Source organism: Phaseolus vulgaris, chromosome 11, assembly GCF_000499845.2.
Source record: "Phaseolus vulgaris cultivar G19833 chromosome 11, P. vulgaris v2.0, whole genome shotgun sequence".
NCBI lineage: Eukaryota > Viridiplantae > Streptophyta > Magnoliopsida > Fabales > Fabaceae > Phaseolus > Phaseolus vulgaris.
Window position 1 is genome coordinate 24,295,175 of NC_023749.2, and position 13,826 is coordinate 24,309,000.

At 49.5% G+C, this 13,826-nt stretch overlaps 1 protein-coding gene across 1 annotated transcript; it reads right to left on the reverse strand.

Annotated features, from left to right (window-relative positions):
- Positions 1–656: 656 nt before the first annotated feature.
- On the reverse strand, positions 657–2,239 carry LOC137837476 (uncharacterized). The gene is made up of 2 exons (XM_068646474.1): positions 1,650–2,239; positions 657–1,449 (listed from the first exon to the last, which is right to left on the reverse strand). The coding sequence occupies exons 1-2, from the start codon at positions 2,237–2,239 to the stop codon at positions 657–659; spliced, it is 1,383 nt and encodes a 460-aa protein (XP_068502575.1).
- Between the last annotated feature and the right edge of the window lie 11,587 nt (positions 2,240–13,826).

Sequence of the window (13,826 nt, forward strand, 5' to 3'; positions counted from 1 at the left end):
AGGGTTTTCCCCCATTGGACCTGTCGTCCACGCAAACTGGCTCCCTAGGGGTGCCATGGCAGATGGAGATGTGGGAGTCGTGGGTTCTGCAGAAGGTATTGAATTTGTACAATCGCGGGTCACCCAGATGGTCCTCTACGTCTTCAACGGTAGTTAAGGTGGTGCATTCATTTAAGAGTTCGTCAGAAGCCCATGAATAAAGGGCCTTATAGTTGACCTTTGGAGGAGGAGGATTGGACGTCGTTTTTGTACGCGCCATAGTTTGTTGAGAAGAGCTGAAGAATAAAGAAAAGGAAGGGTTCAACGAATGAGGTTAAGGCAGAAAGGGGAAAAGAAACCCTAGAAAAACCCTACCCACGCGAGAAATCCAGAAAAGAGGAAAGAATGAAGAAAGCAGAGGAAAGGAGAAGAACACAGAGAAATGCAAGAAAAATAAACAGTCCCAGGCAGTTATGAGATCAATACAGTGAAGTGTAAGGAGGATCGGAGTAGAAAAACCATACCTTTGTGGTTGGAAGTTGAAAAGACGCGAGCTTTCGTGAAGAAGAAGAGCGCAAAAGTCGCAGAAATCACAGAGAAGATGAACAGTAAGAAGGAATGCAAAGAGTGCCTCTCTTTGTCTTCAGGCTATTTTCATAGCATTTTCGGGCCTCTTCCTAATCTGACTTGATTACGATCACTTTGCCACTAAGATCTGGTAGCTTCATCTTCATGTGGCGTGTGGAGGCCACTGCCCTTGGCCTATTCAGCGTTGGTCTGCCTAACAAGATGTTGTAGGCTGAATTGGCGTTTACTACTAAGTACTGAATACTCTCGGAACGTGACGCCGCTCCATCGGTAAACGTTGTCCTTAGCTCTAGATAGCCACGTACCTCAACTGGGTTGTCTGCGAACCCATACGGGCATCCGGTGTAGGGCCTCAATAAGTCAGGGGACAACTGTAGCTTGTTGAAGGGCGACCAAAACATGACATCCGTGGAACTGCCCTGGTCGACGAGAACCTTATGCACCTTTCTTCCGACGGTGACGACCGAAATGACCACTGGGTCATTGTCATGTGGGACAACGTCACGTAGGTCAGCTCTTGTGAACACGAGGTCTGACTCCCACAAGTCATTCGAAAATTCCTCAGCAACTGAATTCACTGACCTCACATACCTCTTACGCTGAGAGGCAGTGGGCCCTCCTCCAGAGAAGCCACCAGAAATGGTGTGCACGTCTCCATGGATCGGAATTTCATGCTCCTGACCCTCCTCTGGTACCTCCAAGGCTGTGGTCGCAGTAGACCCAACAAGATAATCTTTTAGGAAACCATTCTTCACCAGCTCATCCAATTGATAGCCCAGCGCTAGGCAGTTGTTGATATGGTGCCCGAACGCCTCGTGAAACTCGCACCACGACTCCTTGTGGGGTCCCAGCACCTTGTCAGACTTCACCGGTGGCCTCAACCTATTAGCTATGTTGGGCACAACGATGATGTCTTTTAGTTCCACCACAAAATTGTGCCTTAGGGGTCTACTTCCTTCCCTCGCTGATCTGTTTCCCTCTGCTCGACCCCTGGGTTGGGGCCTCCTTGCCTCGTAGGGGCGGGTTGCGCGCACGTCTGTGCTCTTGGGCGCGCGGGCGCAACACTTGTGCGTTTCTCATACACTTCACCCTCAGAGGCGATGTGTTCCACCGCGCGACACCTTATCTCAGCAAAAGTCTTGGGGCGGTTGCGGATGATTGATTCGCAAAAAGGCCCAGGGCACACTCCCTTTTTGAATGCGTATACGATCATGGGCTCTTCTGTGGTCCAAACCTTCACCACTTGCGCCCCAAAGCGGTTTATGTATTCCTTCAAGGTCTCGCCTGGATATTGCTTCACATCGAACAGGTCGTATGAGACTGTGGGTGGAGCCCTGTTGGCTAGATACTGCTCTCTAAATAACTGCGAAAGTTGTGCAAAAGTCGTGATATGACCTTCTGGGAGGCTGATGAACCAGTCCATGGCCATCCCAGTCAAGGTACTCATGAAGAGTTTGCACCTTACGGCGTCGGAGCCGCCTACTAACATCATCTGCGTGTGGAACGCAGTGAGATGCGCCCCAGGGTCCTCCATCCCCGTGAACGTCACCTTGGGCCCAGTGAATGTGTTGGGAATCACCGTCTCCAGGATCTGCTGCGAAAACGGCATAGAAAACTCCCTTGGTGGGGTGAAGGGTTCGGCCTCATCTACGTCGCGTTGTCCTATGGTCATGTCTTCAATCTCAGCGCGCGTCGTACCTTGCCTCGTGGATCTCTTCATCTGTGGTTTCTGGAACTTCCTCTAGCTGTCATGCAATTCCAAGATAGTAGCTTGAAAACTTGGGACTGAAGAACAGTGTGATGGGACTGATGTTTTAAATCGGCCCCACGGTGAGTGCAAAATGTTCCCGCTGGTTGACCAGGGTCGTCTTTGTGCGTGGCTTATCCTCGCGAGCCACGACACCTTCGTTCTGCTCCGTCTTTGAGTGCCTAAAAAGAAGTGGGCAAAGGGGCGCCCTCGCGGCCGTTTTCACTCCGACGATCAAGTCAGCTAGCGAGAAACATCAAAGTGACACACCTCCGTATTGGAACACCGTGAAAGGATGCTCTGAAGGTGGTAAAATGACTGAGTAACTAGTGCTTCCCTAATGGCCTGTGCATACAGTGGGTGCGCGAGGAAAACAACTTGGGTTTGTGTGTGTGAAACTGCGAGAATTAGGTCAAAAAACTCGGATCCCTGTCTCAAACGTCTCAAGCCCCTTTTAAACGCATCCAGCATTTAAAGCGTCTTAAAGCGCATTTAAAGCGTATAAAAACGTTCAACGCGTTTAAAACGTTTAAAGCATTTAAAGCGTTTAAAGTGCTTTAAAGCGTTCGAAACGTAAACTAAATCAATGCGTACCTTAACGAACTTTCAAGAAAACATTGATGTCTAGTGATTACTGCTACCTATTCTTCTGACTTGATCGCTATTCTCTGTGAGAGCCTTACAGCGTCGTAACCCAACTTAGGGATAATCCATCGTGTAAGTCGTCCTTTCTCGAAGTGCATCTGGCGCAAAGGGGTGATTTTATGGGTGCCAACTCATGCGCCCCAGCCTCTAGTAACTCGCCCTGGGAGTGTATCTACCTTTCTCTCGTACCATGCACATGGTTCTCCCCTGTGCGTGGCCCTCTCATGGGTCGTATCTGTCCCAGGGTCACCCAGCGGTGGCGTGGGTACTTCACGAGTCAGGTTACCCCCTACTGGTACTAGAACTATGGCCTTGAAGCCACCTTTCTCTTCTCTTTATTACTGTTCTGAGGTACTGAGGCCTCTCGCGGTGTCGCCCCCTCCACGGTCTTTCCTACCCATGGGTATCGGGGGGTGGAACCGTTGATGCCTTAACCTTGGCAACGCCTCAGACGCCTCACCTTGGCGATGCCTTCAGCGGTCAACCTGTTGACTTTCTTCCCTTGGGCCCCCTTGAGGGGTCCTAACATACGTTGACTTTGACTTTGGTCAACGCCCGGGGACGGGACGGTACAGGCGTAACTGGTGTTTACCTCCGATGTATCTCTTCGTCGCTTTGCCTTCAACTCTTTAGGTAGCACGTGACTTTCTCTTTTACTCTCCCCTCCTAAGTCGTGACGCATACCCTTCTCTCGATCTTTTTGCTTCAAACTTCTCTTGGCCCTCGTATCTGCAAGGAATCTACCTCATGAAGGCGTCGCTTGCCTCGCCATCGCCCAAAGACATGGGAGGACTTCACTTCGTGTCTCATCATCACTCGAAGGTGAAGGAGGACTTCTCTTGTCTTTACGGCTTTTGATAACTCGTGCTCTTCACTTTTTTTCCTTATTACTCTTCGATCTTCTTTTGCCTCTACAACTTGCAAAAGTTTCAACTTGCTCTTCGCTTTCTTGAATCCCAAGGCGCTTACTGCCAAAGGTATTGCTAGCTTTGTCATCACTTAGGATGAGAAAGGGTCTTGTCTCTTCTATGGCCTCGACATCGCCCAAGGGCGAGGGAGGGCTTTATCTTTTCCTCTATGGCCTCGACATCGCTCGAAGGCGAGGAGGGCTTATCTTATCTGTACTTGGTGTCCACGCTCGAGGAGAGACCTGCTAAACACAAGGTCGTATCGTCCTCAGCGTGTCTAAACACTTGGGACAAAGTCACGCTTTTGGTGCCCACGCCCGTGGAGAGGCCTATTACAGCAGCGCCGTATCATCCACGGGGTGTCTAAACACCTAGGCAACTTTGCCCTTATCTCTGCGCGCTTGGTGCCCACGCCTGAGGAGAGGCCCACCCGAGGGTAGTGCCGTTTCGTCCATAGGGTGTCTGAAAACACCAAGGCGATCAGTGTTCTTGGTGCCCACGCCCAGGGAGAGGCGTGTGAGAAACATCGCCGTATCGTCCCAGGTGTGTCTAAACACCAAGATGACCAGGGATTTTGGTGATTACGCCTAAGAAGAAGGTTTCCCGAAGGATGGCTGATGAGAATCAAATAAAGGAGGCTTTTATTAATGGAGGAAGAGGACATCCACCCTCACATTTGAAGTTCTTCCTTTTAGTCTTCTCAAAATTAAAAGAAGACATAAAATAAAGATGAGGCCCAAGCCCAAAGCCCAAGCCCAAGCCCAATAAGGCCAGAGCCCAAAGAGCCCAAGTCCATCCCATGAGGGGCAAGGCCAAGCTTTGAAATACTCTTGTATAGTTTTAGGAGGTGTGGTTATTAAATAAAGGAGTGTGGAAATGTAAAATAAAGTCACATTACCCATGTGACTTAGGAGAGTGGTGTAGGTGTAGTTTTTGGGAGGTGTCATAGTAGAAAAAGGTCACACCTCCCATGTGACTTGTTTTTGGTGGGAATTTCAAATGAGTTTATTTGAAATTTCCCACCTATTTTTCAGCACCTTAGGCTATAAATAGAGGTGCTTCCTTTGTAAAATTCAGATTGGAATTAATCTAAGAAAACTCTACTCAAATTTTGAGTGAACTTTGGAGAGCTTTTGGAGCCTTCTTCTCTAGTCTTACCTTGATGGATCATTGGAGTCCTCAAGTGGCGGCATCACTCTCATCTAGGAGCATCCCACACTTCTAGTGGCGAGATCATCCAACATTCTTCCATCTTCATGAGCACTCTCTTCTCCTTCCTTTCTTCTCTTTCAATTGTTCATGTTGTCTTGTGTTCTTGAGTTTTTTTGGTTCGATTTTTCTGTTTTTCCAGCACCTATGTTCTGTTCTTGCCTTTTAATTTCAATTCTGTTCGGTTCCTTTTAGTTTCTCCTCTTTTTTGGTTCAATTTGACTAAAATTGGTTCATCCAAATGAGTTTGGGATTTGGTACTAGTTTTTGGTGAGTTCTTGTCTTAGAACAAATGATCCAACTCTAAGAAAAGTGCCTCTATAATGTCCAACTCAAGGTGATTCCTAAGAAGGTCAAGAACCTTTCTCTATATGGCTAGTGGAATCACATCAATGGCGCTTCTCCTCAAGTGCGTGTATCTTCACCAAGTGACCTGGTTCTCCACTGCTCCGAAACTTCTTACTGTCTGATGCCCACACTCGAAGGAAACGCCCCCCGCCACTTCCTTGCGAGGTGTCTAAACATTAGACACCGGGACTAGCTATTCCTACCTGAGGAGGGGGCGTCTTGAAGGAATCCTTTAACCCCTGCTCAGGGACTAGACACCCGGATTTTAACTTTACTGTCCGTACCTTGCTAATGTGTTGATCTCTGCGCACGAGCATGTGCTCCCTTTACTTGCTTTGATTTTGACGCCCGCTCCCTTATCTGGCGATGCCTACACCTGGCGACGCCTACGCCTGGCGACGTCTACACCTGGCGACGCCTACACCTGGCGACGCCTTGAGTCTCTGTTTTGTTTCTTAATCTTTGCTCTTACATCGCGTGGGAGGGAAAAACTGAGATAAAGTTTTCTTGAACTTCTTTTTTACTTGGGTGACCTCATTAAAAAACCCCCGAGAGGGAAAAAGAGTGTCCTCTTTACAACTGTGTGCTTCTTTTTTTTTTTTTTTTTTTTGATCAGCTGGCAAGGGAAATGGACTGTGTGCTTCTTAATTTTCAACTGAAATAAAATTTTAAATTGGCCGCATTCCAGCTGCGTGGGATGGGGCCCCCTTCTAGAGTTTCTAACTTATACAAACCATTTCCCTTGGCTTCGGTTACTCTAAAGGGTCCGGTCCATTTGGGAGACAACTTGTTCTTCAACTCATAAGGATGAGCCTTCCGCATGACCAAGTCAGCTACTTGGAACTGTCGCGGTTTGACCTTAGAGCTATACTGATGCTCCACCCTCCTCTTCATAGCTGCAGCCTTTACCCTTGCTTCCTCTCTGGCCTCATCCAATAGGTCTAGATTTACCCTTCTTTCCTCATTGGACTCCTCTGTCACAAAGCTCAGAAAGCGGGGTGAGCTTTCGTGAATCTCCACCGGGATCATGGCGTTTGACCCATCTACCAAGCTGAACGGCGTCTCCATAGTGGAAGATTGAGGCGTGGTGTGGTAAGCCCACACGATCCTTGGTACTTCTTCTGCCCACGCCCCTTTAGCTTTCTCAAGCCTTCGCTTCAATCCCCTCAGCAAAACTCTATTTGCTGACTCCACCTGCGCATTTGTCTGGGGGTGTTCGACTGATGCAAACAATTGCTTGATCCTTACCTCTGCACACAACTTCCCCAACTGTTGGCTCGCAAACTTAGTGGCATTATCTGAGATGAGACGCCTTGGCACCCTAAAACGACACACAATGTTCTTCCAAACAAAGTGTTGTACCTTGTGCACAGTGATCTGTGCCACTGGTTCTGCCTCTATCCACTTCGTGAAGTACTCGATGGCGACTATCAAATACTTCATCTGCCTTATCACCAGAGGGAAAGGCCCCAAAATATCGATTCCCCATGTGTGGAAGGGCCATGGGCTGTAAATCGAGCTCAGTTCCTTTGGAGGTGCCTTATGCCAGTCTGCGTGCATCTGGCACTGCTTGCACCGCTGGGCGTATCTTGCACAATCCTCCCTCACCAAAGGCCAATAAAACCCTGCGCGAATCACCATGGACGCCAATGATCTTCCCCCCATGTGGCTTTCGCAAATCCCCTCGTGAAGCTCTGACATGATCCTGGTACACTCGTCGCCACTCACACATGTCAGAATTGGATGCGTGAACCCATGCCTAAATAGCACTCCATCAACGAGAGTGTACCTTGCAGAGTTCTTCCTTATCCTCTTTCCTTCTCCAGGCTCTGCTGGGAGAATCTCATCTGCAATGTATCGCCTATAAGGCATCATCCACGTGTCGCCTTCCTCCAAGGCACATACTTGCGCACACTTCTCTCCTTCGGGCGAGGTCGCATAGGTGCTGATGCGGGGTGTCCTCGCCGTATCTTGAATCAAAGAGCGATGGCACCTTGGCTTTCCTCTTGCTGTGCTAATGTGAAGAACGTCCACCCTGTTGTCTGCCACAAACTTTCGCGGCGTTTTGAGCGTCTCTTGAATGACTGTCCTCTGCCTTCCCCCTTTGCCTGAGCTGGCCAGCTTGGCGAGCAGGTCAGCTCTGGCATTTTGCTCTTTAGCGACATGCACCTGCTCAAACGTAGCGAAAGCTCCCTTCAACACTTGGACATACTTTAGATATGCTGCCATCCGCAGATCCTTTGCCTGATACTCCCCAGTCACTTACCCTGTGATCAACTGTGAATCACTCTTCGCCAAGAGGCTTTGCGCGCCCATCTCCTTGGCCAAGAGCATTCCAACAATCAGCGCCTCGTACTCAACTTGGTTATTGCTTGCTCTGAAGGCGAAGCGTAGGGCTTGCTCGATCAACACCCCGTTAGGCCACTCCCCTGTTGATTGGAGGACCCATCTACTGAGAGCATCCACTGTGATCCTAACTCCCCCTCTTGAGGGCCTCCTCCTGGCCGAGAACACTACTGCCAACGCCGCCTTCTCCAACGATTGGTACCTAAATTTTGGGACTTGTAAAGCCTTGCTTACAAAGTAGATGGGCCTCTACACTTGGTCTTGCTCTTGGACAAGCACAGAGTTGATGGCCCACTCTGTTACTGCAAAGTACAATCGAAGGGGGATGCCTGCACGTGGCTTGCAAAGCACTGGTGGTGTCGCCAAGTACTCCTTTAGCTTGAGAAATGCTGCTTCGCACTCGTCTGTCCATGCAAAACGGCTATTTCTCTTGAGGCACTGAAAGTAGGGGTGGCCTTTCTCACCTCCAGCAGACACGAACCTTGACAAAGCTGCCATCCGCCCATTCAACTGCTGCACTTCTTTCACTGAAGTTGGGCTCCTCATGGCAATGATGGCTGCGCACTTATCAGGGTTCGCCTCTATTCCCCTCTCAGTGAGCATAAATCCCAAGAACTTTCCCGCCTCAACGCCAAAAACGCATTTTTCCGGGTTTAACTTGAGGCGGTACTTGGCTATGCTAGTGAACAACTCCTCCAGGTCATGGGGGTGTCGCCCTCTTTCTTGGGAGGTCACCACCATGTCATCAACATAGGCATGCATGTTTCTCCCCAGCATAGGCGCAAGGACCTTGTCCATTAGTCTCTGGTAGGTGGCGCCTGCGTTCTTCAGCCCAAACGGCATCACCTTGTAACAGTAACTGCACGTCTCCGTCATGAACGTCGTTTTGCTCTCATCCTTTGGTTGCATTTTTATCTGATTGTACCCCGAAAATGCGTCTAAGAAACTCAGCATCTTGCACCCTGAGGCGCTATCCACTAATGCGTCGATGCTAGGTAAGGGGTACGAATCTTTAGGGCACGCCTTGTTCATGTCCGTGAAGTCGACGCACATTCTCCACTTTCCGTTCGCCTTCTTCACCAAGAAGATGTTGGCCAGCCAATCAGGGTATTGTATCTCCCTGATGTGTCCAGCATTTAGCAATTTCTGCGTTTCTTCCTTCACGACGAGGCACCACTCTTCGTTGAACTTCCTCCTCCTCTGTCGTACAGGGCGAACCTTGGCGTCCATGGTGAGGTGGTGGCACAAAAAATCTGGGTCGATGTCTGGCATGTCTGCGGCGGTGCACACGAATGCATCTAAGTGGCGTGAGATCACTGCTGCCACTTCGTCTTGTTCTTCCTGGCTCAACAAACATCCAAACTTGAACATCTTACCACCTATCTGCCTTTCCACCACATTGTCTACTGGTTGGGGTCGCCTATCTCGCACGCTCTCTGCACGAGACTCGTTTCTGCGATCTTCTCCTATAGGCGTCACCCTATCGGGTGCTTCAGGCGTCGCATCCTCTGACTTCTTCCATGGGCGAGGCGCCCCCGTGTGTTTCTTCTAAGGGTGCATCTTCCTTGGGCGTCGCCTCCGCGTGTGAGGCCTCCACAGGCGTCGACTCCACCGGCGTCGCCTCTTCCAAGGGCTCTACCTCCATTGGCGTATCCGAAACGGGCGACGCTCAAGTACCATGAACACGCCTCTCTTTGTCTTTAAGCTATTTTCATAGCATTTCCGGGCCTCCTCTTGATCAGATTTAAACACAATGACCCTGCCACCAAGATCTGGCAACTTCATCTTCATGTGGCGTGTGGAGACCACTGCCCTTAGCCTATTCAGCGCTGGTCTTCCCAACAAGATGTTGTAGGCTGAATTAGCATTCACGACTAGATACCGAATGCTCTCGGTAAGCGACGCCGTTCCATCAGTAAACGTCATCCTCAGCTTCAGGTAGCCACGCACCTCAACTTCGTCCCCTGTGAACCCATACAAGCATCCAGTGTAGTGTCTCAGCAAATCATGGGACAACTGCAACTTATTGAACGTCGACCAAAACATGTCATCTGCCCTGGTCGACGAGAACCCTGTGCACCTTTCTCCCAGCTGTGACAACCGAAATGACCACGGGGTCATTGTCATGAGGGACAACATCTCGTAGGTCAGCCCTTGTGAACACAAGGTCTGACTCCCACCGATCATCCAAACCCTCCTCAGCAAATGAGTTCACTGCCCTCACATACCTCTTGCATTGAGAGGCAATGGGTCCTCCTCTAGAAAAACAACCAGAGATGGTGTGCACTTCTCCATGGATTGGCATTTCATGTGCCTGATCCTCCTCTGGCACCGCTAGGGCTGTGGTCGTAGCAGGCCCAGCAAGATAATCCTTAAGAAAGCCATTCTTCACGAGCTCATCCAGTTGATGGCCCAGCGCCAAGCAATTGTTGATATGGTGCCCAAACTCCTCGTGGAACTCACACCACGAGTCTTTACGAGGCCCCAGCACCTTGTCAGACTTCACTGGTGGCCTGAACCGGCCAGCTATGTTGGGCACAACAATTAGATCCTTCAGCTCCATGACGAAATTGTGCCTTAACGGCCTATTTCCTTTCCTCACCTGCCTGTCCCCCTCTGCTGCCCCCCTTGCCTGAGGCCTCTTCCTGTCTTGGTTCTTGATGTGATTCCACTAGCACAATTAGAATGATTCTTGACATTCTTAGGAATCATCTTGAGTTGGTTATGAGATAGGCACTTTATCATAGAATTGGATCAAGGTTCTATGAACAAGAACTCACCAAAACTAGTGCCAAAACACAAACTCATATGGAAGTTCCACATATTGTCAAATTGAACCGATTGAATTGAAAGAAAATGCAAAGGCACCGATTAAACAACACAAAAACTACATTGCACCGAACAAAAGACTTGAATTGAAGAAGAAAGGATGAAGAACAGCCAAGAAACAAAAGCACCGAAGCAAAACTAACACAAGCTGAAAATACCGAACAGAATTTCGAAGGAGGCAAGCTAAGACATGAACAATTAAAGAGAAGGAAGGAAGGAGAAGAGAAAGCTCATGAAGATGGAGGAATGGTTGGATGATCACGCCACTAGGAGGATGGAGACTCCAAGATAAGTGTGCAAGCCGCCACTTGAGGTAACCATGGAACCATCAAGATAAGACTAGTGAAGAAGGCACAAAGCTCTCCAATGCTCTCTCAAAAATTGAGTATAGTTTCTCTAATTAAAATTCAAATCTGAAATGTACAAGGGAGCACCTTAATTTATAGCCTAGAGGTGCTGAAATGCAAGCTAAAAGAATTCAAAATTCCCTCCTAAATTCAAATGCAACCGGCGCCAACTAAGGTCATGGAGAAGGTGTGACCCTCTTTCTCACTTTGGCACCTCCCTAGTTACTTCTACACCTATCTACTAACGCACCCCCCTCTAATACTCCTAACTAAGGACCTAAAGATGCTTTAACAAAAGAGGTTTCTAATGTTTCCCTCTTAAGCATCTTCATACAAAGAAATTACAAAAAGAGAAAATAAACGACCCTTAGCTCCTAAAGCTTTGAATAAGCTTCTTGTAAGCCTTTGAGGTGGGCTTTGACCTCCATGGGCGTCCTCCACTTGAGCCTCAACCTCTTATTGCTCTTGATGATTGGCCTCCATGTCCACTTGAGCTTGATCTCCATCAGTTCTTCTTCCCTGTCGTGGCCTCGTTGACCCGGGCTTGTGCACGCGACTGCGCTCTTGGGCGTGCGGGTGCGACACTTGTGCGCTTCTTCCGCACCTCACCCTCAGAGGTGATTTGTTCCACCGCGCGACGCCTTATCTCAGCAAAGGTCTTGGGGCGGCTTCGTATGATCGATTCACAGAAGGGTCCAGGGCACATTCCTTTCCTGAATGCTTAGACGATCATAAACTCCTCTGTGGTGCCAACCTTCACCACCTGCGCTCCAAAGTGATTGATGTATTCCTTGAGGGTCTCACCCTGATACTGCTTTACATCGAATAAGTCGTACGAGACCGGCAGTGGGGCCTTGTTTGCTAGATACTGCTCCTTGAACAGCTGCGAGAGCTGTGCGAAGGAGGTGATATGGCCATTTGGAAGACTAATGAACCAGTCCATGGCCATCCCAGTCAAAGTGCTCATGAAGAGCTTGCACTTTACAGCGTCGGAGCCGCCTACCAGCATAATTTGCATGTGGAACACAGTGAGATGCGCTTCGGGGTCCTCCATCCCTGTGAAGGTTACCTTGGGCCCCACAAACGTGTTGGGATCATCGTCTCCAGAATCGGTTGCGAGAACGGCGTGGAGAACTCCCTTGGTGGAGTGGAACCCTCGGGCTCATCCCTTGGTGGAGTGGAACCTTCGACGCTGCCATTGCCTCCTGCAATCCCTACATCATACACATGACTTGTTCCATGGTCATCTCTTCACTCTCAGCGCGCGTCAAACCTTGCCTCGTGGACCTCACCATCTGCGGTTTCTGGAACTTCTTCTAGCTGTCGTGCAACTCCAAGGATAAAGAAAACGTTGGGAACTTGAACTCGAACGAACACGATCAAACAGCGAACTCAACCAAAAGAAATCGATGAAAATTGCACCAATTTCTCAACGAACAGGGGCTCTTGGTAAAATCTCGAAGGAACTGAGTTGGAAAATGCAACTGGAAAACTGAATACTTGCGGTGGGACTGATGTTTTAGATCGTGCCCCACGGGGGGTGCCAAATGTTCCCGCCGGCTGACCAGATTATGCTTCGTGCGTAGCCAAGAATCGCGTATCAAGGACTCCCTCGTCTTTGCTCCAAATCTCCACCCTTCACCGCCGTGAGTACCTGAAAGAAGTGAACAAAGGGGTGCCCTCACGGCTGTTTGCACTCTGTACCGTCCCGTCCCCGGGCGTTGACCAAAGGTCAGAGTCAACGCATGGTGGGACCCCTCAAGGTACCCAAGGAAGAGAAGTCAACAGGTTGACCGCTCGAGTCATCGCCTCACTGAGGCGTCGCCCAGGTGAGGCGTCGCCCAAGAGAGGCATCGCCTAAGTGAGGCGTCGCCCAAGAGAGGCGTCGCCCGAGAGAGGTACCGCCGAGTAAAGACATCGCCAGAGAGGCTTCGAGCCTCGACCATACAGAACAGTAGTAAGGAGAAGAGAAAGGTGGCTTCAAGGCCATGAGTTCTAGTACCAGTAGGGGGTAACCTGACTCGTGAAGTACCCATGCCACTGCTGGGAGACCCTGGGACAGATACGACCCATGAGAGGGCCATGATCAGGGAAGAACCACGTGCATGGTACGAGAGCAAGGTAGATACGCCCTCCAGGGTGAGTGACTAGTGATTGGGAAGCGTGGGTTGGTACCCAGAAAGTTAGCCCACGTGCCAAAGAGTACTTCGAAGGGAAGATCACAACAATAGAATAACCCTAAGTTGGGTTGCGGTGCCGAGGGACCCTCTGCACAGAATAAACGGTTAAGTCAGAAAGTTACGTGGCAATGCCCACGTGCCCATTAAAGGTTTCAGTGAAAGTTTGCTAAGGTACGCGCTAATTTAAGATTACGTATCAAATGTTTCAGGGGACATTTTTATACGCTTTCAATGCGCTTCAACGCGCTTTAAATGCTGGATGTGTATAAAAAGGAACCTTGGGGCACTTGAGAGAGGAGAGAGTTTTAACCTAATACACACAGATACACAGAGAAAACCCTAGTTGTCTTCGCGGCACACTCACAGTGAGTACAAGGCAATTAGGGCAACACAGTTCTAGTTACGCAGTTTCAATCATTCACTGCAGTTTTTGATGTTTCTCGCTAGCTGACTTGATCGTCGGAGTGCAAACGGCAGCGAGGGCGCCCCTTTGTTCACTTCTTTTCAGGTACTCACAGACGGAGCAAAACGAAGGTGCTCTAGCCCGCGAGGACAAGCCACGTACGGAGACGATCCCGGTCAGCCGGCCGGAACATTTGGCGCCCACCGTGGGGCCGATCTAAAACGTCAGTCCCACCACACAAGATTCTCAGTTCCAGTTCTTAAGACCTAGACAAGTTAAGAAAATTTCCAAAAAGCC

Coding starts and splice junctions, on each gene's coding strand:
- LOC137837476 (XM_068646474.1), bottom strand. CDS start 2,239: ATGACCATAGGACAACGCGACGTAGATGAGGCCGAACCCTTCACCCCA. Junction 1,450..1,649: donor ATCGCCTCTGAGGGTGAAGT/GTATGAGAAACG, acceptor CATAGCTAATAG/GTTGAGGCCACCGGTGAAGT.